Source organism: Piliocolobus tephrosceles, chromosome 15, assembly GCF_002776525.5.
Source record: "Piliocolobus tephrosceles isolate RC106 chromosome 15, ASM277652v3, whole genome shotgun sequence".
NCBI classification, from domain to species: Eukaryota; Metazoa; Chordata; class Mammalia; order Primates; family Cercopithecidae; genus Piliocolobus; species Piliocolobus tephrosceles.
This window is the reverse complement of record NC_045448.1, coordinates 15,120,868-15,146,836: the sequence shown is the minus strand read 5'-3', so window position 1 is coordinate 15,146,836 and position 25,969 is coordinate 15,120,868. Positions and strand designations below refer to the sequence as shown.

The following is a 25,969-nucleotide window of genomic DNA, read 5'->3' as shown; positions in this document are numbered from 1 at the left end:
GCATTAGTGAAAGACGTTCAGAAATAGGGAATTATTTTAATAAATAATTTTAATTTTATTACTGTTTTAGTGCGAATGTAACTATTTTCCAGTGTTTTGCAGTTTCCATTTTTATTTGAAATTAAGAAATCTTTGAGAGAGTCTTTTTTTTTTAAACTAATGTGTTCTCTTAAAAAGAAGGATGCTATTACTAGAGTCAGATACCAAATGATACCCTTTTCATGGAGTTTTCTTTCATTATTCATTTTCTTGCAAACTCTAAAAACCTTGACCAATAATTTCAGAATGTATGATTCTTACATAGATTGTAACATCTTCTGAATGGTTTTATTGCCTGAGATAAATAGTACCTATAATTCTTTTTGGTCCCACATTTCATTAGTATGTAAAGCTTGTCTGTAACAGCCATGTGTGTTTATCACACTATATTTAATTAACATATAAATAAACCCTTTTTCTAATTTCTGATATAGGCAAGCCTGTTTAAGCATTGCATTTGTAAGAAGAAACTTCTGCTAAGAATCAAAATCATATTTTGTTGACAAGACATGCATTATTTTAAGAAAAGTTTTGTCCCCAGTGTGTGCCTATTGCATTTAATCCTAAAAGTTTAGATGCCATGTAATAGGAACTGTGAAAAAAAATCCATGACATATATGCATGTTGGGATCACATGGCATATGGTGTTGACATACTCAATGTGGAGAAGTAGTAGTATAGTATACTGGAAAGAGTGGTGCATTCCGTCAGAAACAGGGACGTACATCTTGTGTGAGTACATGCTAGCTGTGTTATTTTTGGAAAGTCACTTGGCTTCGGTTTCTTCAAGTGTGAAATGGGAAATTGTAGAGGTATTTATGATTAAGTAATGTAAGAGATACATCATCTAGCACAGTTGCTAGCATATAAGTGGTGTTCATTAGACAGTAATGGTGGTGATAATAGGGGATATGGTTGTAGGAGTGGCAGCAGCAATTTTTTCTGTAGATGTTGATAGGAATATAGATTATATTATAGGTATCTTTTAATTTTAGGTGCACTAAAAAGGCTTGCAAAAGGCTGAAGATGAATGAACAAAATAGAAAATTATAATAGGAAATTGCTATAGTTCGATTGATGATGCCCTCTCCAAAATTCATGTTGAAACTTTCTTCTTAATGCAACAGTATTAAACGGTGTGACCTTTGGGAGGCCAAGTCCACATGATGGGATCAGCACCCTTATAAAGGCTTGAGAGAAAGAAGTGCTCTCTTGCTGTTTTGATCCTTTCACCATGTGAGGACACAGCCTTCATCCCCTCTGGGGGTCACAGCGACATGATACTATCTTGGAAATAGAGACTAGGCCCTCACCAGACACCAAACCCTTGAGTTTGGATTTCCTAGCTTCTGAAACTGTGAGACATAAATTTCCGTTCTTTATAAATTACCCAGTCTCAGGTATTTTGTTCTAGCAGCATAAATGGACTAAGACAGGAATATTTCTTGTTGATAACACTGATGCTTTGATTTATTATCTGAGACAGTGCCCCTTTCCTGGTGTGAGGTACCTGAGCTTCCAAATTACTAATAAAAAAAGTGCTTAGTGAGCATTGCATCAAATGAAGTTAAGGTTTTAAATTTCACTTTTAATTGAATTATGGATACAGGAAAATGAACAAATCATAAATGTGCAACTTGATGAATTTTCACAAAGTGAACAAGATTAAGAAGCAGAATATTACCAGCATCCCTTGTGCTGTCTCCTTTTACCATCTTCTAGCCATCTCACTCCAGAGAGCCAAGAGAGCCTCTGTCCTGGTTTCTAACACAGCACATTAGCTTTTTCTCTTAATCACCGGGAGTGGTTCAAGAGAATTATTTTACCTAAGCTCTGGGAAAACATAAAGAACTGTTTTTCCCTCTCAACAGTGATGAAATTCTCATGTCCTTCAAGTCAGATGCCTTTCTTGCTTTTCTAATGTTGGATGTACGTTGACATTTAAAAACAATTTAAAGTGTGTTATTTATGAACAACATACAATGGGATCTTTCTGTATTATCCAGTCTGGCAATCTGTAGCTTTTAATTGGCATGCTGAGACTTAACGTTTATATTTAAGGCGTGGTTCAATGTGGTTCGTATAAAGCTGGTGTTTTAAACTGGTATTGGTTTACTACTGTCCCATTGATATTTTCATTTGTTCACTACCTGTCCCGTGTGTTGGTATTTGGTGTTCATTTACTACTTGTCCCGTTTTTGGTATTTGTTTCGATATCTGTTTGCTACTTGTCTCAATTTTTCATTGTTTCCCCTTTTTTCTTTTTCTGTTTTATTTTGATTTGAATATTTTTATGATTACATTCAATCTCCTTCATTGAATTGTTAGTTACACTTTCTTTTGATTTTGATTTTTTTTTTTTTTTTTTTTAGTGATCGCTCTAGGGTTTATAGTAGACTTCTTTAACTTATAATAATCTGCCTTCAAATAGTTTAGTGGTACCTCATGTATAATGTAAGAACTTACAATAATATTTTTCCATTTTCCTCTTTCTGGCTTTTGTACTATTGTTGCCATACATTTAACTTTTAGATGCCTGTGTTATGAACTCCATAATACATTTTTGTTATTTTTGCTCTAATCAGTAATTTTTAAAAATTGAAAATGTATTTTTTTTTTACACATATATTTACCATTTCCAGTCCTCTTCATTGCTTTGTGTAGATACAATTTATATCTGGTGTCAGTTTCCTTCAGCCTGAAAGACTTTCTTTAGCATGCCTTGCAGTGCTGCTGTTGAATTCTCTTTGCTTTTATGTCTCTGGAGAAGTCTTTGCTTAGTTTTGGAAGATTATTTTTTTTGACTATAGAATTCTAGGCTAACAGTTGTACTTGTTTAGTACCTCATTGGAGCTACTCTTCTGTCTTCTGGCTTGTATTGCTTTAAGCAGAAGTCTGCTGTCATTCTTATCTTTGTTTCTCTTTGCGTAATGTGTCTTGTTTTCTTTGGAGCTTTTAAGATTTTATTTATAACTAGTTTTGAGCCATTTTATTATTATATGCCTTGGTGTGTTCTTCTTTGTGTTTATTCTTGTTGTTGGTTATCAAGCTCCTTGGATTTATGGACTTAAGAGTTTCACCAAATTTAGGAAATTTATGGTCATTATTTCTTCAAATATTTTTTTCCCTTCCCTGTTTCTCCTTCCCAATATGCACACTTTTTTTTTCTGGGACTCCAATTATATGTATGTTGACCATGTCATCATATCTTACAACCCATTTAAAAAAGTTCTTTTTTATATTGAATTTATTTTGGATTTTTTTATTACTGTGTCCTTAAATTTACTGTTCTTTTCTTCTGACTTGTCTATAATTGATGCCTTCAGTGTATTTTTTTTTTTTTTTTTTTTTATCTCCAAGACTGTGTTTTTCTTTTTTTTTTTTTTGAGGCGGAGTCTCGCTCTGTCGCCCGGACTGGAGTGCAGTGGCCGGATCTCAGCTCACTGCAAGCTCTGCCTCCCGGGTTTACGCCATTCTCCTGCCTCAGCCTCCCGAGTAGCTGGGACTACAGGTGCCCGCCACCTCGCCCCGCTAGTTTTTGTATTTTTAGTAGAGATGGGGTTTCACCGTGTTAGCCAGGATGGTCTTGATTTCCTGACCTCGTGATCCGCCCGTCTCGGCCTCCCAAAGTGCTGGGATTACAGGCTTGAGCCACCGCATCCGGCCAAGACTGTTTTTCATTTCTAGAAGTTTGATTTGGGTCTTTAATATTCTGTACCTCTTGTTCTCATGTCATTGGTGTTGTTTCTTGATCTATTTCAAGAAATTGATTTTTGTTCTGGTTATGAGCCATAATTTCCTTCTTCTTTACATACCTGGTAATTTTTGTTGGATAATAGACATTGAGAATTTTACATAATTTGGATGTAGATTTTTTTTTTTTTTAATTCCTGAAAGTATTCGGAAGCTTTTTTCTGGGGTACAGTTACTCAAAAACTTTGATGCTTTTGAGGCTTACCTTTTAGCTTTGTTAGTGGGAACAGCGCAGCCTTTAGTCTAAGGCTAATTTTGCTCTCCTGCTGAGGTAATATTCTTATGAATAATAAAATAAAATGTATAATATGTAATAAAAATAATAAAACCTGATACCCTACAAGTTACTAATTTTTTCTCTTCTGGCTGATGGGAACATGAACTATTCCTGGCCCTGTGGGAGGTCCAGGGATGTTCCTTCTGCTCCTTTGTTTGGTTCTTTCCCCATCCGTGTGTGATTTCATCACAGGTACGCACTGAGCAGTGGTTAGTCAATGACTAGAGGGAACCCTCCCAGGATTTTTGGAGCTTTCTTTCTCAGTGCACATCCTTTCTTCTCTGATACACTGTCTGTAAATTCTAGCTACCTTGGCTCTCTGACTTTCAAACTCTGTCTCTGCAGCCCAGAAGGCCTGGCAAGCCTTGTTTAGAGTTCCCTTTTTGATGCTGCAGCCTGTCACTTCTCTTCAGGCAGTGAGTGAGGGCACTGCTGGGCCCACTTTGCTTTTTTCCCTTCCCTTAGTGTCATTATCCTGCAGTGCCTGGTGTCCTGCTGTCTATTTTTGTTGGTGGTGGTGGTGGTAGTTTTTTAGATTAGTTGAAGAGATTCAGTACTGTTCCTGTTACTCCATACTTTGTTGTTATTCAAAGCAGAAGTTCTCTTTTAGTGTTTTAAAGTAATTTTCCTGAGCTGATCTTTTATTAATCTGTTTTGTGTAGTTTTGTTCATCTCATTAGTTGAGTTCTTATCCCTGTTGTCATGGAGCCCTTTTTTGTCCTTTCCCATAACATATGATTTATTTAATCAAAATACAAGTTCCACCAGCCACCTCATGGTGTGTACTATAAGGTTAGCTTCTCTATGCAGTTGATTAAATGGAGTTCAGAATTAGGAACAGGTGAAAGGCTTTCCTTAATCTGAAAATTACAGAAAGTGATCTAGAAATGTAGTTGAAATACAGTATATTTTAACACATGGACTTTTCTTTACTGCTAACAACAGATATACAAAGCTGCAATGTATTGAGAGCCAGAGATGTTCTTTTTCCATATTGCTGTCCCAGAGGTTCACTGTCAGCGCAAGCATTTGGGAGAGTTGGTGCCATGTGTTCTCTCTCAAGGACATTTATGGACAATTTTTTGAAGAAACAGTCACATGTATCCCACTTCATTCTTGGACCCTTGGATCTCATTCTGCCTCTCAGAGTCATTTTCTCTTTGAATACCAGCGGCACTTTGTGTCTCAATTGTCAACTTACTATAATAGCATCTATTTTCTGGTCTATTTTTGTGTTTCTTGAGGGCAGGAGCAATACCTTTGTATTTATTTTTTAAAATTTTAGTTGCTCAATAAAGGTTTGTGGAATGAATGAATGTTATATAGTTAAAAATCTATATTAGTAATCATAAGAACTGTTTTCTTCAAATTCTTCAGTGTTTTGTTTCCCTTCTCTACCTAACTCTAGTTTAATTTTGAACCTCATCAACACTAGAAGTGTGTTAGACTTACTTGCCCTGCAGGTAGCTACACCATTGTCTTCCTAGTCACATTCTGTCGGACTGACATCAGAACCTCTCCCTCTTCATTTCCAGGGTCTTCATTTCTTCAGCTGTGATTGTGTGCCTGTCTGCAGTGTAATTTTGCCTAGACTCAAAGAACTCATGAATGTAAAAGGCTGAAATATACCTGTGCAGCAGTATCTCAGGGCAAACAACCTTTGTGCTTCTTTATTAATAGCTTAGGACTTTCCACCTCTCTCTCTCTTTTAAGAGATGGAGACTCTCTGTCGCCCAGGCTGGTCTCAAACTCTTGGGTGCGAGTGATCCTCCTGCTCAGCCTCCCCAGTAGCTGGAACTCCGGGTATCCTCCACCACGCCCAGCTAAATTCCAAATTTCTTTGTACTCATAAGTGCTCATACACAGGTGAAGAGTCACCTGTCCTATAGAACATTGCATTGTTGCTGATGGCATGGGTGGAAAATAGGGAGTTGTATAGACCATTTTGGGAATCTAGAATTATGAACATTTGAAAAAAAACTCACGTGCGTTTTTCGAATCTTTTGCCACAGGAAAGCATTGCATATACCCTTATGATTTGGGGATAGTTTTTGTTTTTTCATTTATTTATACATAATCATCCATTCATCCTTCAGTCTGTCCTTCTGTCCTTCCTTCGATCCATTTATCCATCTATTAAATATGTAGTAAGGTTTAAAGAAATGCCAGGTATTCCACTAAGGAATCAAAAATGATGGAAGCTTTGAAGGAGCTCGTAGTTTAGTGAAGGAGCGAGACACATAAATAAATAATTATAATTCAGTGCAATGACAGCAGTAACGGAAATACATGAGATGTTTAATAACGTGGAAGAAAGTCTGATAAGCTTGGTCTGGGAACATCAGAAGGTTTCAGTTTTTTTCCTCTAATGAACACTGCATTGATTGACACAGTTAAAGACAACATTATAAATATGCATGTTGTGAATCATACTACCTTTCTATCCATTTAGATGAGGTTAACGTGCTATATTTATGATTTTTAATTTTTCTTTTTGAATATTTTATAGCAACATTTTTTTCCTTCCTACTGCCTTTGTATAACTTGGTTTCCAAAGTATAATTTTTTCTGTCATTGGAGGATTTTTCACAAGCTAGAGAAGCACAGTGATTCATTTCAGGAAGCTTGCTAATTAGTTACTTGATTGAATCATTTCAATGAGATACTACTGTGAGTTAGGTGCTGGGAGTATAAAGTACCCTCCTCTGAAATATATGTATACAAATACTTAAAGTAGCAGTGAGATAAATGCAGAAAGGGTTATCTACAGGCAAATAGTCTTAGCTATGTAGTCCTCCTCTTAAGTTGACTTTTATAGATTTTATTTAATGTGAAATAAGTTTTCACAACTTTATTTAATCTTATCTTTCTAGTTCTTAAGAGTTTTTTCCTTTGAGAGCTCTGATTTTAGAATGAAGAGAGTATCAATGATCTGTTCCTACTGATCATTCATTCATTAGTCACTATTTTTGAGCTCATGTGGGTTACTTATCTGGAAATTTATAATTGTGATATGTACCTTTTAGGGTGTTTATGATGAAAGATTAAGTGAAATAATGCATTTATATAAATTTAATTAAAATTATTGCTTATATGTTATTATGCATGTAACAGCACTGGGAGTTGTGATGGACACAAAGGGGTATTTATCAGAGAATATTTACTTTTAGTGGGGAGGCAATCTAGGAAATTAACAATAAATAAGAACTCCAGGGAACTTGAGAAGTATACCACTTTTACACTTTCGAAAGATTAAATGCCATATGGTTGTCCAGATAAATAGTGAGGATTTAGAACAAAAAGAAACCAGTCTGGACTAGAATGGCTGCCGTAACATCTTTGGGAAGCTGGAATTTGAGCTGGAAAAGGCGGGATTCAAATAAGTAAAATATCATAGTAGCTAAGAGCATAGACTCTGGAACCAGACTGCCTGGGTTCAAATTCAAGTTGCAGCTTAGCTATTTGACCGTGGACAAGTTGCTTAGTGTTTCTGTGCCTGTGTCTCCTCTCCTGTAAAATGGGGAAGATAATATTGTGTATCTCTCAGGGCTGCCGAGTTTACATATGTGATTGCTTAGAATTTATATTTGTGCTTGCAGATAGTTAAGTACTGTATAAGTATTATACATAGGCTGGGCAGAGTTGAATGGTTTTATAAATAGTGTGCGAAATGTCCATTCAGCACAGTTTAGAGGCAAGCACATACGGGGATTCTAAAGGGTGGCTATGAGGAAATCAGTCTTCCTTTGGCTTGGGGTCTGCATAGGCATAATCTGTGCTTTTTTTGGTAAGATGAATGAAAAGGACATTTAAAAGTATTCTTTCCTCTCTAATCCTTTTGTTCAAAATCCATTAGCACTACATACTCACATAGGGTTAGGTTTTATAATGAATGCTGATACGGTTCTTAAATATTTTGGTACTTTTTAGTAGTTTTGTAGTTGATAAATTTAAATGTCTTATATTTTTATCTTTGTTCTGAAAGTGGTTTTTCTGGTGTCATTAATAGTCTAAAGGCTATTTGTCAGGGTCTGCTTGTCTTCATGTAATGTGAAATAAGGGTCTCTATTTTTCTCTCCACTGGTTCTGTGTCAGTCTAAGTAACAGAATAGGGAGTGGAATTTATTAGATTGCTCTCATGTTTCTTCCCATTTGGTAGTTGTAGATACGTACTTTTGGGCCTCCCCTGTATGAGGATTATTCTCATCAATCCTTGGTTGACTCAGATCTCAGATCTTTCCGTGTTACTACATTTAATATATATTCTCCCTCACTGAATGGAATACTAGCAACCTCGAGCCTATAGGTTAGTTAATTACTATAAATGAAAGTTGTAGTTAATCAATTTTAAGTCAAGTCCCTATTTTTCATCAGTGTAATACTGCAAATATGAACATCATACCAAAAATAAATGAACAATAAAACCAATATATTTATAAATATTTATAAATATAAATATAAATATATATTTATAAATATAAATAAATTCTTTAATACTTCTCATTGAAGTTTGTGGCTTTCTCTTGTACTTTAATGATTTTCCAAAATAGTTCTCATTTATAATAATCAAATTGTCCTTTGCTCATGGTTAAAAACTAATTTTAAAACTTGGTTTGAAGCATTTGGTACAGAGACAATGCCTTTTGGAAATGGATGCTTGTTTCTACTTCATAAAATCAACTCATCACATTTTCATATTACTGTTAATTGCCATTTTACTCAGAATGGTATAAGTGGAGGTTATCACAGTTGTTAGGTATTTGGAAATGTAATCATTGATACAATTATTAATATGATGCTATTATTTATCATAAAGTAGACCTTGAAATGTCAACCAGAGTCATATATATATTGTATTCATTACTGTGAAAAACCTTCTTACTGGTATTAATGTTTTTATAGCATTTACTGTATGCCAGGTACTCTTCTAGGGGCCTTTTATGTACTAACGAATCTGATTTTCTCCTAATCCAAATGAGCTAAATACTCTTATTATCCCGTTTTCACTAGTGAGGAAGGTGAGGGACAGGCAGTTTGAGTAACTCCATCAAGGTTCTATAGCCATGAAAGGTTGACTCGCAATTCTAACCCAGAGGTTAGACTTCTCTAAGAGCATACTCTTAAGTAGTATGGATTAGAATTGAAGAAAATCTTTGCTTTAGTCTCATTTTCATTTGAGCAGGCAGTATTGCGGTATTTACTAAGTAGAGGAGGCAGCTGGGTCCCAGAGATTAAGCTGGTGGTGGGAGGAGGCAAATCCAAATCCTAGAGTGCTGTTGTTTTCACTCTTGTCTCTCTTTTACACATTGGTAGCCTCTGAGAATACTGGTAAGTTTCAAAATATCTTCTCAGTTTCTGCTCTGTTTTCTAAGTTATTTATAAATGAAATTGAATCCCATTGGTCCAGAAGAGAACTCTGAATAATGCCTTTAGACAGCTTTTTTTTTTTCCAGCTTGGTGTTATGAGTGATTACTAACTTTTGAATTGGTTTCCTGTTGAGTTTCAGATCAGTTTGACTTGTTCAGTGATGGTAACCACAGTGTAGTTATACATGTAGGTCCCAGTTATTATTATTTTTATTCTTTATTTGCCAGAACGTTTTATTCTCTGCTAAATAATAGAAATAAATGTAACTCCACATTTTAAAGCCAATGCGTAAAAGGTGGCAATTACGAGTAATACACTGTCTATTTAACCTTTTGTTTCCAAGGCATAGAACATGAATAAAAGAACTTTTTGAAAGTTTATTCTTCCAGAAATTTCTTTGAAATAAAACATTTATACTTAGTTTGAGAAATAACTGGTGGGAGAATTGTTGGATATAATAGAACTTGTTATATTCATTCCCTTCCTGCTGACAGATAAATGTTACCGTCAAATGAAAGCCAGCATAGTTTATTGTTTGAAATAAAACAATGAATAGGGTTCTAATATAAAGAATCCTAAAATTAAGCAAAAGCAGCCATTATTTTGTAAAGAGATAATTTGAGTTTACCATATAATCCTTTTTTTTTTTTTTTTTTAGTGGATACGATGTATTTAAATCTTAAGACTTCCCAAGCAGGGGAAAAATAGAAAACTAAGATGAAATAAAGTATATGTAAATGCAGTTTCATGTTTATAGAACTTGAGATTCAAGTGTAAGTTTTATACTTACCCAAAGTTTCTATAGTTCTATAGGAGGAACAGTATGATTTCTAGGTTTTTTTCAAGCTACAATTTTGCCTGACCCATTTAGTGATTGACTTAATGTCTAATATTTGAATTGTGAATAGAATCCATGAAAAGGGTTTTCTCTGAATTTTATTAAACATTCTGTCATTCTGCTTATCTAATGAAAGAATAAGTAGCTAGAATTTGGGCAGTTTTCAAAAGGTAAGAACAGAACCAATAATTAATTTGAAATGTAAAGAATGATGACATTTAGGGTAACATGTATTCTTGTCTTTTTTTTTTTATTAACTGAGATATAATGAGATATTCAACTATCCAGTTAGTAGATGTGTACCATTACTACTAGTGTAGCTTGCCCTTCCATCAGTTTAATAATATGTATTAGGAAAGCATTGTTGTTCTCACTGTTAGACCGTAGATTCTATATAAACTTACCTCCTTGACATATCCATTTTTTTATGAACAAACTATCCCCTTCATTGCTATATTACAATCTTAAATTTTTGTGATATCCCTGAGGTCACCTTAAAATTATTTTGTTGTGTTGTCAATTAATTCAAACTACATATGGTTTTTTGAGTCTACAAAATGCCAGGCACTATTTTGGGTGCTGAGGATATAGCACTAGACAAAATAAACAAGAATCCTGACTTTAAAGAGTTTTTATGTTGGCTGGAGAGAAGATCCTGTTTATTTCTCAAATGTTATCATTTGAAGCAAAATAAAGAACTTATGGTGATTTTATTAGTACTTTATATGCCTACAATTTGGTTTAAAATACATTATTTTGTAAAAACATCCCGGAAGAAAAAGAGGAAGAAGAAGGATTTTTTTGTTTTTACATGAACATGAGTGATCAAACCTAAGGTTAAACCATATTCTGTAGATACTAGTTTTATTGGACTAGTAATGTATTAGTTATATATATTAGTTTAAGTTTATCTTTTAATATGCATGTAAATGGTCCTTTTGGGGTTGTCTATATTTAATCTTGAGAAGGCTCAAATTGCCCTCTACTGACTGGGCGCAGTGGCTCACACCTGTAATCCCAGAACTTTGGGAGGCTGAGGCAGGTGAATCACCTGAGATCAGGAGTTTGAGACCAGCCTGACTGATACGGTGAAACCCCGTCTCTGTAAAAAAAAAAAAAAAAAAATTGCCCTCTACCTGCTGTGTACAAATCTGACTGGTGGCTCCTGATGCATGGAGGGGGAATGGTGGAAAAGTGGTTGGGGTCTAGACTATAGTCCCTATGTCCTTTCTACAGGCAGTTTAGTATGCTAGCTAAAAGTGTAAGCTTTGGATTCAGAATGGTTGTGTTCAAATCCTGGCTTTGTCAATTTATTATCTTTGTTAGGATGGACAAGTTAATTTATGCTTTAATTTTCTCATTGTAATATCAGGAAGATAATATCTACTGCATTAGATTGGTAGGACTAACTTGAGACATTTTATGTTAACAGCATTGTGTCGTGTCTAGTCCATAGTAGGAGATCAATCAGTGCTACAGATTATTGTTGTCACTGCTCATTGCTGATATAGCAGCAGCAGTAGTGGTAATAGTAATAATAATGCTATTATTATAATCATCATCATCATCATAATCATATCAGTGGTGATCAGCAAATTTAGAAACAGACTGATTGTGCTGTACCTTGAAAACACAGCAAATGTGAAAATGTGTTTTGGTTAAAAAAAAATTATATATATATATATCTGTTTTCTTATTTCTGTTCAGTGAATAAACCATTTTACAACTTACTAGTGTCTACATACCAAATAAGTATTATTTTGCTAAGGGATCCTAATAACTCTTGCATCTAATATATACTTTGAATAGAAAATACAAATCTCAACTTGTGATAGATTTTTCTAAAATTATTTTAGAAAACATTTTATGTAGTGTAAGGAACCATGTCTGCTTTAATTAGAAAGGTCATAATAGCTTGCTAGGTTTATGTATTTTCTCCTCATTCTTCAATTCATTGCTATAATTTATTCTTATATGAGAGGACTGTCATCATCATCCTTGTATCCAGATGTTACCTTTTTTACTTTTCAGTGATCTGTGATAAAATAGTAGTTATTGACATGGAAGCAAATAAAATGGTTTCTTATTTGGTGACAAATGGAATAGTACGGTTGTGGCATCCATTCTAAATCATCATTTGTATGATTTAAAATTATGGACTCATACACCTTCAAAAACCTATCTCTGGTACATAGTTTGCTAGGATATTACATGCTAACTGGAAATCTATATTTTAGATATACGATATAATAAACATCTTATTTTGTATATCTAATGGGGAACCTTGACTTTGGATAATTTTCCCCAATAATAATAACTGCAAGGGTGATGCTATTGATTGATGAATCGTCACTGCCCCTTCCCAGACCTTATTAGCTTCCCTCTTCTGCTTTAAAACCTTCCAGTGGTTTCTTATTACTTTTTACTTGAAGATCAATCTCTTCACCAACATAATTTTCAAACGTTTATGAAGTGTTTCTTGTGCAAAGCATGTTGTATAACCTAATAATATAAGAAAGTAGAATCCTTTTTCTGGGGTTATGGTAAATTTTAGGAAAATGCTACTGTTGATATTCAGAAATATTAGAGAAAATGTTTTATTGAACTATAAAGCAAGGCAATTGAAGTTTGTTTTAACAATTTTTGTCTTTATTCTTAATTCAGAATGATTTAGTTGTTTTCGTAGACTCGTGGATGTTAAAGCTAAAAGGAACTTTAGAGAGAATGTTTGAAGCCTTTCATTTTAGAGAGTCACATGCCAGAGAGTGCCTAGCTCATGGAGAGACAGATTTGTTACTGTTCCTCAGGTGTCCTGACTTGTGGAATGTTGTTCTGCTCTATTACCATACTATGTTTACCTTGCTTTTCCGTTTAAATTTATTCTTTTTTTTTTTTTTTTTTTTTTTTGAGATGAAGTCTCGCTCTGTCACCCAGGCTGGAATGCAGTGGCGTGATCTTGGCTCACTGCAAGCTCTGCCTCCCGGGTTCACACCATTCTCCTCCCTCAGCCTCCCGAGTAGCTGGGAGGCACCCACCTCCACGCCCGGCTAATTTTTGTATTTTTAGTAGAAACGGGGTTTCACTGTGTTAGCCAGGATGGTCTCGATCTCCTGACCTCGTGATCCACCCGCCTCAGCCTCCCAAAGTGCTGGGATTACAGGCGTGAGCCACCACGCCCGGCCTAAATTTATTCTTAATTATATTCAATCAGGCCTTATAGTTGCCTCCTGCAGATTTTCTTTCTTGATCATGGCTTACTGCAGTCTCGACCTTTCAGTAGGGCTCAAGCCATCCTCCTACATCAGCTTTCTGAGTGATTGGGACACTGGGACGACAGGCGTGCCACCACCACACCTGGATAATTTTTAAATTTTTTGTAGAAATGAGGTCTCACTATGTTGCCTAGGCTAGTTTTGAACTGCTGGACTCAAGCAGTCCTCTCTTCTTGGCTTCCTAAAGTGTTGGAATTACAGGCGTGAGCCACCTTACCAGGCCTAGATTTTCTTTCTGTTTTCAGTGATACTTTTCAACCTGCAGAATCATTCCTTTACTCTTGCTAATACCTGTCTTCTAGGTCTGTGCTATCTAATATGGTAGCCACTGGCCACATGTGGCTATTTACATTTAACTTAATTAAAATTAAATTAAAAATCACTTTCCTAATGTCAGTAGCCATGTTTTAATTGCTTATAACCAGTAAGCATTTACATAGCTGGTGGTTACTGTGTTGAATAGCACAGATGCAAAGCATTTCTGTGATCACAGGAAGTTGTGTTGAACAGCACTGCCCTGGATTGTAAGCTGTTGGGGCAGACGAACATTTATGTTGGTTTTAACAACATGCACTGCAGGCTCTTGATGAGTTTTTTAGAATATGTGAATGAAAACTTACCCATACCATCCTTTAATTACTTGCCAAATTTTTTATTTGCAGTTTTTCTTTTTGAGCCATTTTATGATTCAGCAATATGGTATTTCCCATTTACATAGTATATATAATATGTGTCCTGTACCACTTAAAATACTATGAGCACGAATCTTAGAGATTAACGTTATAGAGATGCTATTTGCATTATACTCCTTGTGTGGCTAAGTCATTGGGCTAATGTGCATTTTAAACGCTTATTTTTTTTAATTTAAGTTTTAACGGTGACTCCCTGATGATCGTTCCTTGGCATGAACATAAACACCGAGCTAAGGATTGGTGCGAGGAGCTGGCTTGCAGGTCAGTATGAGCCTGCAGGAGGCGTCTTGGTTTCTCTGTGGGATGGGTAAACTGATGGCCCTGGCAAAGTGGTGTCTGACCAATGAAACCTTACTTGATGACACTCCCTAATTTAGAAAGTTTGAGTGAAGTTTTAAAAACCTCCTTTGACTCAGTTATGTTAAAATTTTTTAATGGAAAAATTAAATGCTGCAAAAGAATTATGTTACAAAATGATGCTTATTACAACAACTGTTTTAATTTTGTGTTATTCCCTTTCAGTCTTTCAGATATAGTGATATTCATTTTTTTATAGTTGTAATTATGGTATGTGTGCAGTTTTGTTATTGATTAGTTTTAATTTTTATTCTAGTCAGATTTAACTTTGGGAGGCCTCAGAATGTGTAGGCATCCAGTACTGCAGAAGAGGGGTGGGAGTCGGTGTGGGGCTGAAAATTCACGTGAGGGATGTTGGAATCTCTTTATGCCCTACTCCTCAAAGTTGGGTAAATACTCCTTCACTCTCTCTCCTTCCTTTTTTGTTTTTTGTTTTTCATGTGAGACAAGAGGTTTATGTTTTTTTTTTTTTTTTTTTTGACTCATGCATTGAGGCAGAGGGCCTCTAAATTGAGCTAGAAAACCTTTAAATTACTGGATATTAGGCACAGCATAGGAGGAGTTGAGTTTTTGGTTTGAAAATGTGGGCATTTAGAAAATGTATGACCTGCATGTCCAAACTCTGGTTTCCTTCCCACTCCCTGCTCCTAGATTCAGGCATATTCCCCAAGTAGAAGTTTAGAGAGTTCTTTTCTGGAGGAATGAGTAACCTCTGAAAAGAAGTTTCTAGATACTGAGATATGGTCCTCAAAGGTTAGTGCACCACAAGGTCGTAATGAAGCCAACAAATGAACAGGTTCTGCTACCCCTGCAGAGCTTCCTGGATATCCAAGGTTAGACTCCAGCAGGAAGAACAAATGAACAAGAAGGGCAAAACATACAGAAAATGAAACTGAAAGAAAGTGATACCACATACACAAAGAAAACTTCAAAAATTATCATTAATATTACCTGGAGATAAGAGAAGATACTGTATTTGTGAAATATCAGTGTCATTGTATAAAATAGAAACAGAATTAAGAGAAATTTAGGACATTAAAAATGTGATAGTTGGTACATAAAAATTAGAAGAGTTGGAAGATAAAAGCAAGAAACTTTCCTAGAAATTAGGTTAAAAATACATAACTAGAAAATAAGAGAGCAGATATTTAAAAAAACAAGTCTAATACTCAAGTTATAGATGAAAGAGATGTCATGGGTAATAGAGGGGAGGAAATTATAAGAAATAATTCAAGCCTATTGCTTTGAATTGAAGATTATGCATCCTCAGAAATGCCTGTTACATTACAGCATAACACCATGACTTTCCAGAATATTAGGGATACAGTCTTGTGAAGAGAAAGGCTTGTTACATAAAAGGAGTTAAGAATCAGAATGACCTCAGGCACCTCAGGAAAAACACTGGAAACTAGAAAACAATAGAGCAATCCTTTGAAACTTTTGGAGGAGAATATTTTTTTTTTTGCTATAGATTTCTGTATCAGTTAAAATCACAGTCAGATATGAAGTTAAACACCTAAAGGTTTATAAAAGGTGCTGTTGCCGTTGTAATGTCTGTGGTAATTGGTAGTGTAGAGTTGAAGGGGAGACTGGGGAGAGTGGAAAGCGAGAGCTGGGCTAAAAGCCTGTGTCCTTGCTGGTGCTCATGCTGGGGGAGAGGAGGATGCTGTAGCAAAGGTGGCTGAAAAGGGGCAGCCAGAGGGAGGAATGTTTCACAGCGTGACGGCAGACTGGCAAGGGGCAAAGGGCATTTCCAGAAGGGGGAGCGATCAGTTCTGTCAAAGGGTGCTGAAGAGGAAATAAATACACAGAACTGAAAGAGGTATCAGATGAACTCAACGTTACTGTTGGCCCCTTTTCCCTGCAAAAATAGAGCAGATGTAAGAGATGCCAGGAGGAGTGAGTGATGTGCTTCGTGTGGCAGAGCTGGGGGAAAATCCCTGGAAGAATGTTAACAACACTGTGAGACTAGTAAGTGAAGGACCATTCCATATATAGGGAGGTTTTATTGTAGTGGCAGGTATAAGCAAAGTAGGTTGTCTAAGGCATGTGGATAAAATGTCCCAAAGTTTACAGGCTGTGTTTCTGCTAATAATTTTAACAAAAATAACAGTAAATAAAATTAAGCACTTCCTTTATGTCAGGCAGTGCTCTGTTATTTTGAATTTTCACAACTTTCTTGTATAGTGTTTTTCCCCATTTAATAAAAGGAATAAAAGGAATAAATAGGAATAAAGGAGATCTTAGACTAGTTTTAGTTAAGGAATTTGCAGTTTTCACAGCTTTCAATGATGGAATTGTACGTCTGATTCTATTCTGCCTCCAAAGCTCATTGCCTTACAATAAGAACCATTGTAGCACCAGTCATGTACTACCAGCTTGCTTTAGATGAATGACCATCCCTAATGGAACATAGTATTTTTATATATGCCCATCTGATATCTCTTAGTTCGTTACTTTCTATTATTTTTTTTTTTTGTCCTTAACCATGGAAGGCAATTGGCCATGATCATTCTCATTAAAAACTCCTCATAGTCTGCGATCCCCACGAGGTTAGCCCTGTGTAGGTTCCTCCAAGATGTGGTTTCTTTTTTTCACATTTGATAGGGAATGGTATAGAGTAGTCCTGAGCTGTGCAAATGTCAGTAACAATACTAAGTTGCTGGCACCTAGTAGAGGTATATTATCAACATAAATAAAGTGTATTTCTTGTTATTTTTATGAACCTCGAAAACAAGATTTCTTAATTCAAATTCAAATTGGAATCACTGGGGGATATTTTCCTAAACTAGGCCTGGCTGGCCAGCACAGGTGATTTGGATTGAGCGGGCCTGTGGTAAGCACCCAGCTGTGTATATTTTGTAAAAGCCTCCCTCGGTGATTTTCGATTTTGTTAATACTTATTTGATTGATTTGTGGCATAGCTGTTTTGATGTATTATGCCTTCTGATTTTTTAAATTGGGAAAACTGGGGAAAAATAAATTAAGCATCCAAAAATGTCTCATTTATCTTGTCAGGGTGTGTGTGCATGTGATAAGATGCACAAACCGGCCGGGCGCGGTGGCTCAAGCCTGTAATCCCAGCACTTTGGGAGGCCGAGACGGGCGGATCACGAGGTCAGGAGATCGAGACCATCCTGGCTAACACAGTGAAACCCCGTCTCTACTAAAAATACAAAAACTAGCTGGGCGAGGTGGCGGGCGCCTGTAGTCTCAGCTACTCGGGAGGCTGAGGCAGAATGGCGTAAACCCGGGAGGCGGAGCTTGCAGTGAGCTGAGATCCGGCCCCTGCACTCCAGTCCAGGCGACAGAGCAAGACTCCGCCTCAAAAAAAAAAAAAAAAAAAAAAACAAAGATGCACAAACCACATACATGTGTGCTCCCTGTTTCTGTAACTTACTCTCTCCCCATCTCTGTCCCTGTCTTTCAGAAAATTATATGTTTTTCCAACATTCTAGTCAGTTATTAATTGGTCCTTTTGTGCTTCACAGAATGGTTGTTGAGCCGAATCTCCAAGATGAAAGTGAATTCTTGTATGCTGCACAGCCTGAGTTACTAAGGTTCAGGACAACCCAGCTTACGGTGGAGAAGGTTATGGACTGGTATCAGACCAGAGCAGAGGAAATAGAGCATTATGCCCTACAGGTGAGGGGAAATGGCAGCTGCTGCTCAGTAATGCTAGTGGAACTGCCTGGGATCCTTAGAATTCAGTACATGGAGTGGGGGCTGACAGCAGTGCAGGAGTCATGTATATAATTGCAAGAGATGAATTGAATATTTATTTCTTAGTTATCCTGTGCATTAGAATGTTGTGTGGCTTTTATTTTGGATTCTTACAGAGCAGGTGCATACAAGTAACGTTAAAACCTAAGTTGCAAAATGTGGTACATATTGTCCCTTGTTTTCTATATATTTTTCATAGACTTAACACCATATAATGTAAAAGATCATGTCTACTTACAAATGCTTGGTTAATCCACTGTTTTATTGCAGTAATGCAGTTGATTGTAATTTTGCCTTTCAGGAACCCTGTTTGAAGTCGTTTCTAATGTTTTCCTGAAGTTCATGCCTAATTTCTCTCAGTTCTTAGACACTTACAGAAATGCCAAACAGCTGCATTAAAGAAGGATCTGGAAGAGAGAGATGAGGATTATACTGAACCTTAGGGTACTGAATACTAATCTTGACTCCTCAGCTAATAGACTTTATGACTCAGACCTATTGCCTGCCTTTTCTGTACGTTGGTTTTCCCTTGAGGTTGGTTCTAGCCAGCAGACAACAATTTCTTTCTTCCACGTTCAGTCTTGACTTTTTCCTGCCTGTCCTACCATCAGCCTTTGATTTGACAGGAAAGGTGAATCCGGCGGGTCTGGTGAGCAGCAGTACCATGGGGGGTAATATATACTCCCTTGTTTAAATTTCTACTTAGTTGAGCTTCAAGTCAATGACAAGTTTTTTTTAAATCTTAAAAATAAATAAATAAAATGAATTTCTACTTAGTATATCTAGCATGGCCCATGTGTTTCCATATGATAGACTTCTTGAATTTCTGCTTAACCTAATTCCTATTTATAATATTCATAGCATTGAAGATGAATTATTTACTGAACTGTTGGGAATATTGTAGACTAAACTCTTTGGGTGATGGCCAAGAACATTTGTGATTGACATCCTAAGTGTGTGAAGATGCACTTTTGAAAATGTGTAGAATCTGAAGAGATAACACAATGAAGTGAATCTCTGGAAATAAGCTAGTTCAATTACTTTAATTCTGTATTTTATAAATAAAGTTCACAGAAAGGAGAATGAACATCTTTTTTTTTTTTTTTTTTTGAGACGGAGTCTTGCTCTGTCGCCCAGGCTGGAGTGCAGTGGCTGGATCTCAGCTCACTGCAAGCTCCGCCTCCCGGGTTCACGCCATTCTCCTGCCTCAGCCTCCCGAGTAGCTGGGACCACAGGCGCCGGCCACCTCGCCCGGCTAATTTTTTGTATTTTTAGTAGAGACGGGGTTTCACCGTGTTAGTCAGGATGGTCTCGATCTCCTGACCTTGTGATCCGCCCGTCTCGGCCTCCCAAAGTGCTGGGATTACAGGCTTGAGCCACCGCGCCCGGCCGAGAATGAACATCTTGCACAGGGACACACAGTGGCAGAGCCAGACAAAATCTGGGTCCCTGTATAATCTTTTAAAATAGAATCTGTATTTAAAAAACTGTAAAAAAAAAAAAAAAAAAAAAGATCAACTACACGTAGGTTGTTGTAACATGAACCTAGACATTTTTTAAGACGTCAGTGGTGCCGTATGACTTATAAGAGTTTGGTAAATATATGTGTTCTACTGTTATCTCTGGCTAACAAGAAAAATGATTTTGTTAGATGGACATGTTTTGTTTGAACATTTTGTAGTTTCCTAGTTGAACTTCTAGATAAAACTCTTTGAGAATAAGGAGAAAAGTGTGTCTGGTTTGTGTGAGTATTTATACATTAAAAAAACCTATTTCTAGGTAGTCTTGTCAGTTGAGCTAGGAATGTGAATTTAAAAATTTCTCATGTCAGTAAAAAGTGCTGGGCAACCAGTATCATGAATTTTGAAAGATCGTTAATGATTCCTCAATTTTTGGTGTTTAAATATTTTGTAACCCAAATTTCAAACATTATTCAGTTTCAAAAAATTAGTAACAGAAAAAAATGCCACAATGGAATGCAAAATAAGCTGTGGGTTTTTTTTACAATTAACTATTTTGTTATTTATTTATAGACTTTACTTTTTAGAGGAATTTCAGGTTTGCAGATAAATTGAATAGGAAACACAGAGAGTTCCCATGAGTCCCCTTTCCCCACATTGCTCCCCCCACCCACAAGTTATTAGTAACGTCCTGCATTTGAGCAATACATTTGTTAGCACTGAAGAATCAAGATGTCCTTTAGTAGGTGAACCGATAAATTGTGGTGTACCCACAATGGAATATTTACTCAGCTCTAAAAAATGAACTATCAAACCATGGAAGACATGGAGGAACCTGAAATGCCTATTACGTAGTGAAAAGGCTGCATACTGTATGATTCCAACCACATGACTTTTGGGAAAGCCAAAACTATGGAGTCAGTGAAAAGATCAGGGCTTACAAGGGGCTCAGGGAGATGGAGGAATGAAAGGACAGGGCACAGAGGAGTTTTAGGGCAGTGAAACTCTTTTTCATTGGATACTATAATGGTGCATATGTGTCACTGTGCAGTCGTCAAAACCCTTGGAATGTACAGCACTAGGAGTGAACTCGACTGTAAACCGTGGACTTTGGGTGATGATGATGTGTCAGTGCAGGTTCATGGGCTCTGGTGGGGGTATTGATAGTGGGAGAGGTTGTGTGGTTGGAGGTTGGGGCAGGAGGTATACAGAAATTGTACTTTTAGCTCAATTTTGTGGCAAACCTGAAACTGCTCTAAACCATAAAGTGTATTAAAGGGAAAACTTACAGAGCTTTCTGAAACTTAAATTTGTAAATCACCTAGCAATAATGCCTGGACATCTTGAATTCTCTTTCTGAGTAATAAGGGATAATTATAAAGAAAGTAAGATGATTTTGGAGGACTTCACTTGGCTTGTATTCTTTCTCTCATTCTTTCATTTATTTTAAAACACTTAGAGGCTTTTTTTTTTTTTTTTTTTTGCTTCATGTTAGGTATTGATGTTTCATGTGGGTTATGCTGTGATCAAAGTGATATCTGACATAGTTTTATCTTTTTCATTTTTAGAGATTTAATTGATGTGGGACTTCTTTTTCCTTAGTGCCTTTAGCAAAACTTGTTTGTTGGTTTAGGAAAATGTTTATTGTGGTGAATTTTATCTGGCAAGGGCTTAGGGTATATGATATTTTTCTGTAAGTTGCATTAGAGCCTACTTTCAGTTAAAGTGTCAGTAATTTCGTTTTAAAACATTTGTACTTCAGTAAGTATTTGGGAAGGCAACAGATATAAAGCTGATATTAAAAATACTAGTTTGGATCACAAAATTGGTGAGTATATTCCAAATTGCTGATGTACTGTATGTTCAGACTATCACTTGCACAAGACTGTGCTGTATGCATCAAGTTTTCTTAATGCTTTCTGAGAATTCATTTGAGATAGAGTTTTTTTTTAAACTTGTTATAAAGGTAGATGTATTCTTTCAGACTTGAACTTTGTTTTTATTAGTAGGCATTAAGTTAAAAAAACATGTATCTGTTGAAATACTGCGAGAGCCCCATGTTTTGCCTCATACTGTACCTCCCTCTACTGTTCCCCCCTTATATTTATTTGGACCACTCTTTCCAACTGAAATGCATTTCTTCTTCCTTCACTTCATCTTCAGTTACTCTTCCCTAGGTCTTTGAAGGGCTATGAGTGTGCCTTTATTATTGCCTGGCATTTTTTTCTTGGCATTAAATTGCTGCCCCGTATTCCCCTTCTCCTCTACTCCTTTTACCCCACCACTTCCCTCATCAGTCTCAGAACATGATTTGGCTTTGAATTTTATTTGAAAATTTGAGAACTCCATTCCATTTGCATTTGTTCCTTCCAGCTTTTCCTGAGGAAGAGGGCTCTCCTCTTTTGGTCAGAACCACTTTCTTTCCTTACCTTGCTCTAGATTCCACAGTCACCTGCTTAGATTGGTTTTCTCAGCCGTCTGTTTTCTCTGGCTTGTTTCTTTTACCTCCCCTTCTATACTGAGTCTACTCTCTCTGCCCCTCCCCTTTTTGTAGGCATAAAATTCACATCCCTCGCATTTTATAAATAAAAATATAGAACCACATTCTCCTTGGCTGCTGCTGCTGCTGCTTTTTTTTTTTTTTGCTTTTTATTTCTGTCACAGTTCAGCTCAGAAATAGCCATTCTGCTTTTTGTTTACTCCTCATTTCCCCACAGCCTGGTGACTCCCACTGCCCCACTGAGACCACACTCAGTAAGTCTGATAGCCCACCTCAGTCTGCCTCTTAATGTCATGTTCCCTTCATTTGTGGTTTAACATCCTTGCTTTTTGACACTATTCACTGTTTCTTTCTTGTAGTTCTTTTTCGGCTTCTGTGATATTATTTAAGGTGTTTCTTGTGTTGTCTTAGCCATTCATTGTAGTCTCGTCCTGGGGCTCATGTTGTTTGGCCTTGTCCCTTAATTATTGCTATTGCCTAGCGTGCTACTGTTATTACTAGAGGAGAGTCTGCAGTTGTGACCCATTTAGGTCCCTCTCCCCAAATATTGTTCTACAATGTGTGTGCTGTCAATTCTCAAATATCATCGTCAACCAAGTACATGTACTTTGGCACAAGTTTTTTCTTCTTCTTGGACCTACTATTGGGCATCTGTATCAAGATGTCTCATGGGCACCTCAGAAGCAACATGGTCAATATAGAATTAAAAGCCAGGCATGGCATGGTGGCACATGTCTTTCTCTGTTGCTGAGGTGGGAAGATCACTAGAGCCCAAGAGTTCAAGGCTGTAATGTGAATAGCCCACTGCACTCCAACCTGGGCAGTATAGCAAGACCTTGCCTCTAACACACACACACATACACACTGTCACACATGCACTCACACACACACGCTCACACACACACTCTACCACACACACACTCCCATAGACACACACACACAGACACACACAGTCACATATACACAATTTTTACTTTTGATAAATGTACTCTTCTACACACACACATACACACATATGTGTATATATGAATTTCTCATGTGGATTAGGTGAGAAATCGTTCTAGACTCCTTTTTACTCAAATTTCTTATCTGCTCTGACCAAATTTCACAAATTCGATATGCTTAATTATCTGTTATGTTCTTTCTCTTGTATGTCTTCAGGAGCACTATCATAGTTTAGCCCCTTACTGTTTTTGCCCAGTACATTGGAAATATGCTACAAGTATTTACTCTCTGTGAATAAATGTGTGAACTAATCAGTCAATAAATGAGAAATCAGTGTTATTTCTGTCAGAATTTCTCTAATACTGGTAACCATAATTCTTCTCACCAGCCTGCCTATTTTCACTCTAGTCCGTTTCCAGTTCATCAGGCACATTTCATTCATCAGTCAGTAAATGCTTAGTATTCTTTCCAAAGTGGAGGTCTATTTGTGACATGTCTCACACAGAAATCCTCTGCTTTCCTGATCAGCTGCATGTTCCTTCGCTTGACACACAGCGTTCATGATCCAGCCTGTCCCTGCTACTCTAGCCGTTTTTCTCATCGCTTCCCTTCATAGCTGCTTTTCAGTCACATGGAATTGTACTTTCACAACTCACCATGCATCTCTGCATTCCATGGTGCTCTCCTTCCCATAATCTTCCTTCCTCACCTAACGAATACCCCTTGATTCTTTAAAGTCCATGTTAAGTGTTCCCTCCTCTGGGACCCTCTCAGGCTGGCTAAGTGCTGTCCTCTGTGGGATCCGCATCACACACAGCACTCACCGCACTCTGCTTCAGCCATTGTGGTTGTCTTTTCCTACAAGGCTGAGAGATCTTGAAGGAAGAGACCTCCTCTTACTCAGTTTTGTATTCCTAACACAAATGGTGAATGGTGCTTATCTCATAGTAGGTCCTCATAAATAATTGGGACTAGGAGAGTAAGAAGTAGTTTGAGAGATAATGGCTTTAGACTACACTAGACCATTTCTCCATCACTCAGAGGGCGTATCAGTTCATAAACTTGACCAGGGAATAGGGGTCAAATGGCTGTTTCCTGAGCATCTTCAGGAATATCATTCTGTGTTTTTGTCTTTTGAAGGCTAAATATTTGAATTGAGACTAAGAAAGTGTTTGTACCATCGTTATTCAGCAAATATTTATTGAATGACTTTTCTATGGGGATACTAAACAGGAATATAAAAGTAAAACCTTCGAAACAAACGTTCTTTTTGGAAGCAGAGTGGTAATGGTAAAAATAAGGTTATTTTGGCATTATCATTAATAGGTATGTGTTTTTTCTCTACTTGTTATGTAAATATAATGTTGTAAGAATTAAAAAGAGAAATATATAAAACTGCATTGTGAACTGTAACACTCTACAAATTTATGATAGGTTCGTTGTCCTTCTCTTATCTTCCGTATTTCTTGCTGATTGTTTAATTCATTTGCAACAGTTTGATGCAGATATATTTGATAAAGGACTCTGTTGTTTTTGCAGTAAATAAAAAACATATGTTACTGGTAATGTAATTTTATAAATGATTATAAGAATTAGATTCTGTACCGGAGACTTTTACTTTAGAATAGATGAGAAATATATAATCCTCGGGAACTTATTGTTGCTTTTCAATTTTAGGTGGACTGTGCATTGTCACTTATTCGACTTGGGATGGAGCGGAATATTCCTGGTTTGCTGGTTCTCTGTGATAATTTGGTTACTCTGGAAACATTGGTTTATGAAGCCGGGTGTGACGTAACTCTAACCCTGAAAGAACTCCAGCAGATGAAAGACATTGAAAAACTAAGATTACTGATGAATAGCGTAGGTTTTATTTTAACTTCCTTTTGAAACACTTTAAAGCATTTTCTGTGAACTTTGATAAATATATTTCTCAAACCAAAGATGAAATGTTCTCCACACCCGAGAAGTCGGTAAATAAAGATTGACTTTTTTCACAATAAAATATTATGGAGAACTTACGAAACACATATAAAACTATTTTGGTTGTGTTTATACCTTGCTTGCCCTTTACTCAGACCCATCCATATAACTTTTTTTTTGTTTCCCTTCTAGTTAGGTGTATTTCTAAAGTAGCTTGTGATTCTAGTAATCCTGTTTCTAACCTATCACTTTGTTAAAATTCCCAATTACTTACAATTTCAAGGACTGGAAAAAGTATCAGGGTTAAGAGGACTAGGTGGTTGTGTGAAGAAAACATCTTGGCTTCAGGGTTAGTGTGTTTAAGAGAATTTTCCCTTGGCCGGGCGCGGTGGCTCAAGCCTGTAATCCCAGCACTTTGGGAGGCCGAGACGGGTGGATCACGAGGTCAGGAGTTCGAGACCATCCTGGCTAACACGGTGAAACCCCATCTCTACTAAAAATACAAAAAACTAGCCGGGCGAGGTGGCGGGTGCCTGTAGTCCCAGCTACTCAGGAGGCTGAGGCAGGAGAATGGCGTGAACCCAGGAGGCGGAGCTTGCAGTGAGCTGAGATCCAGCCACTGCACTCCAGCCTGGGCGACAGAGCAAGACTCCGTCTCAAAAAAAAAAAAAAAAAAAAAAAGAATTTTCCCACTGGTTCTTAGATCATTCTGTGCTTTTTCCCCAAAATTAGGACCTTATTTCTACTCTGGCCACAGAGTCAACAGGCAAGAAGGATGGTGCTGTGGAGGTGGTAGCTGCCAATGCTCTTTCTAGTCTTTTG

At 36.8% G+C, this 25,969-nt stretch overlaps 1 protein-coding gene across 1 annotated transcript in view; it reads left to right on the top strand.

Moving 5' to 3' along the window:
* The window catches only part of NBAS (NBAS subunit of NRZ tethering complex), a 394,400-nt gene that overhangs the window by 115,193 nt on the left and 253,238 nt on the right, over nucleotides 1-25,969 (top strand). The window contains exons 22-24 of the mRNA XM_026454698.1: nucleotides 14,417-14,500; nucleotides 18,088-18,241; nucleotides 24,902-25,087. Coding sequence (XP_026310483.1) covers nucleotides 14,417-14,500; nucleotides 18,088-18,241; nucleotides 24,902-25,087 — 424 coding nt within the window. The remainder of the gene's footprint in view (nucleotides 1-14,416; nucleotides 14,501-18,087; nucleotides 18,242-24,901; nucleotides 25,088-25,969) is intronic.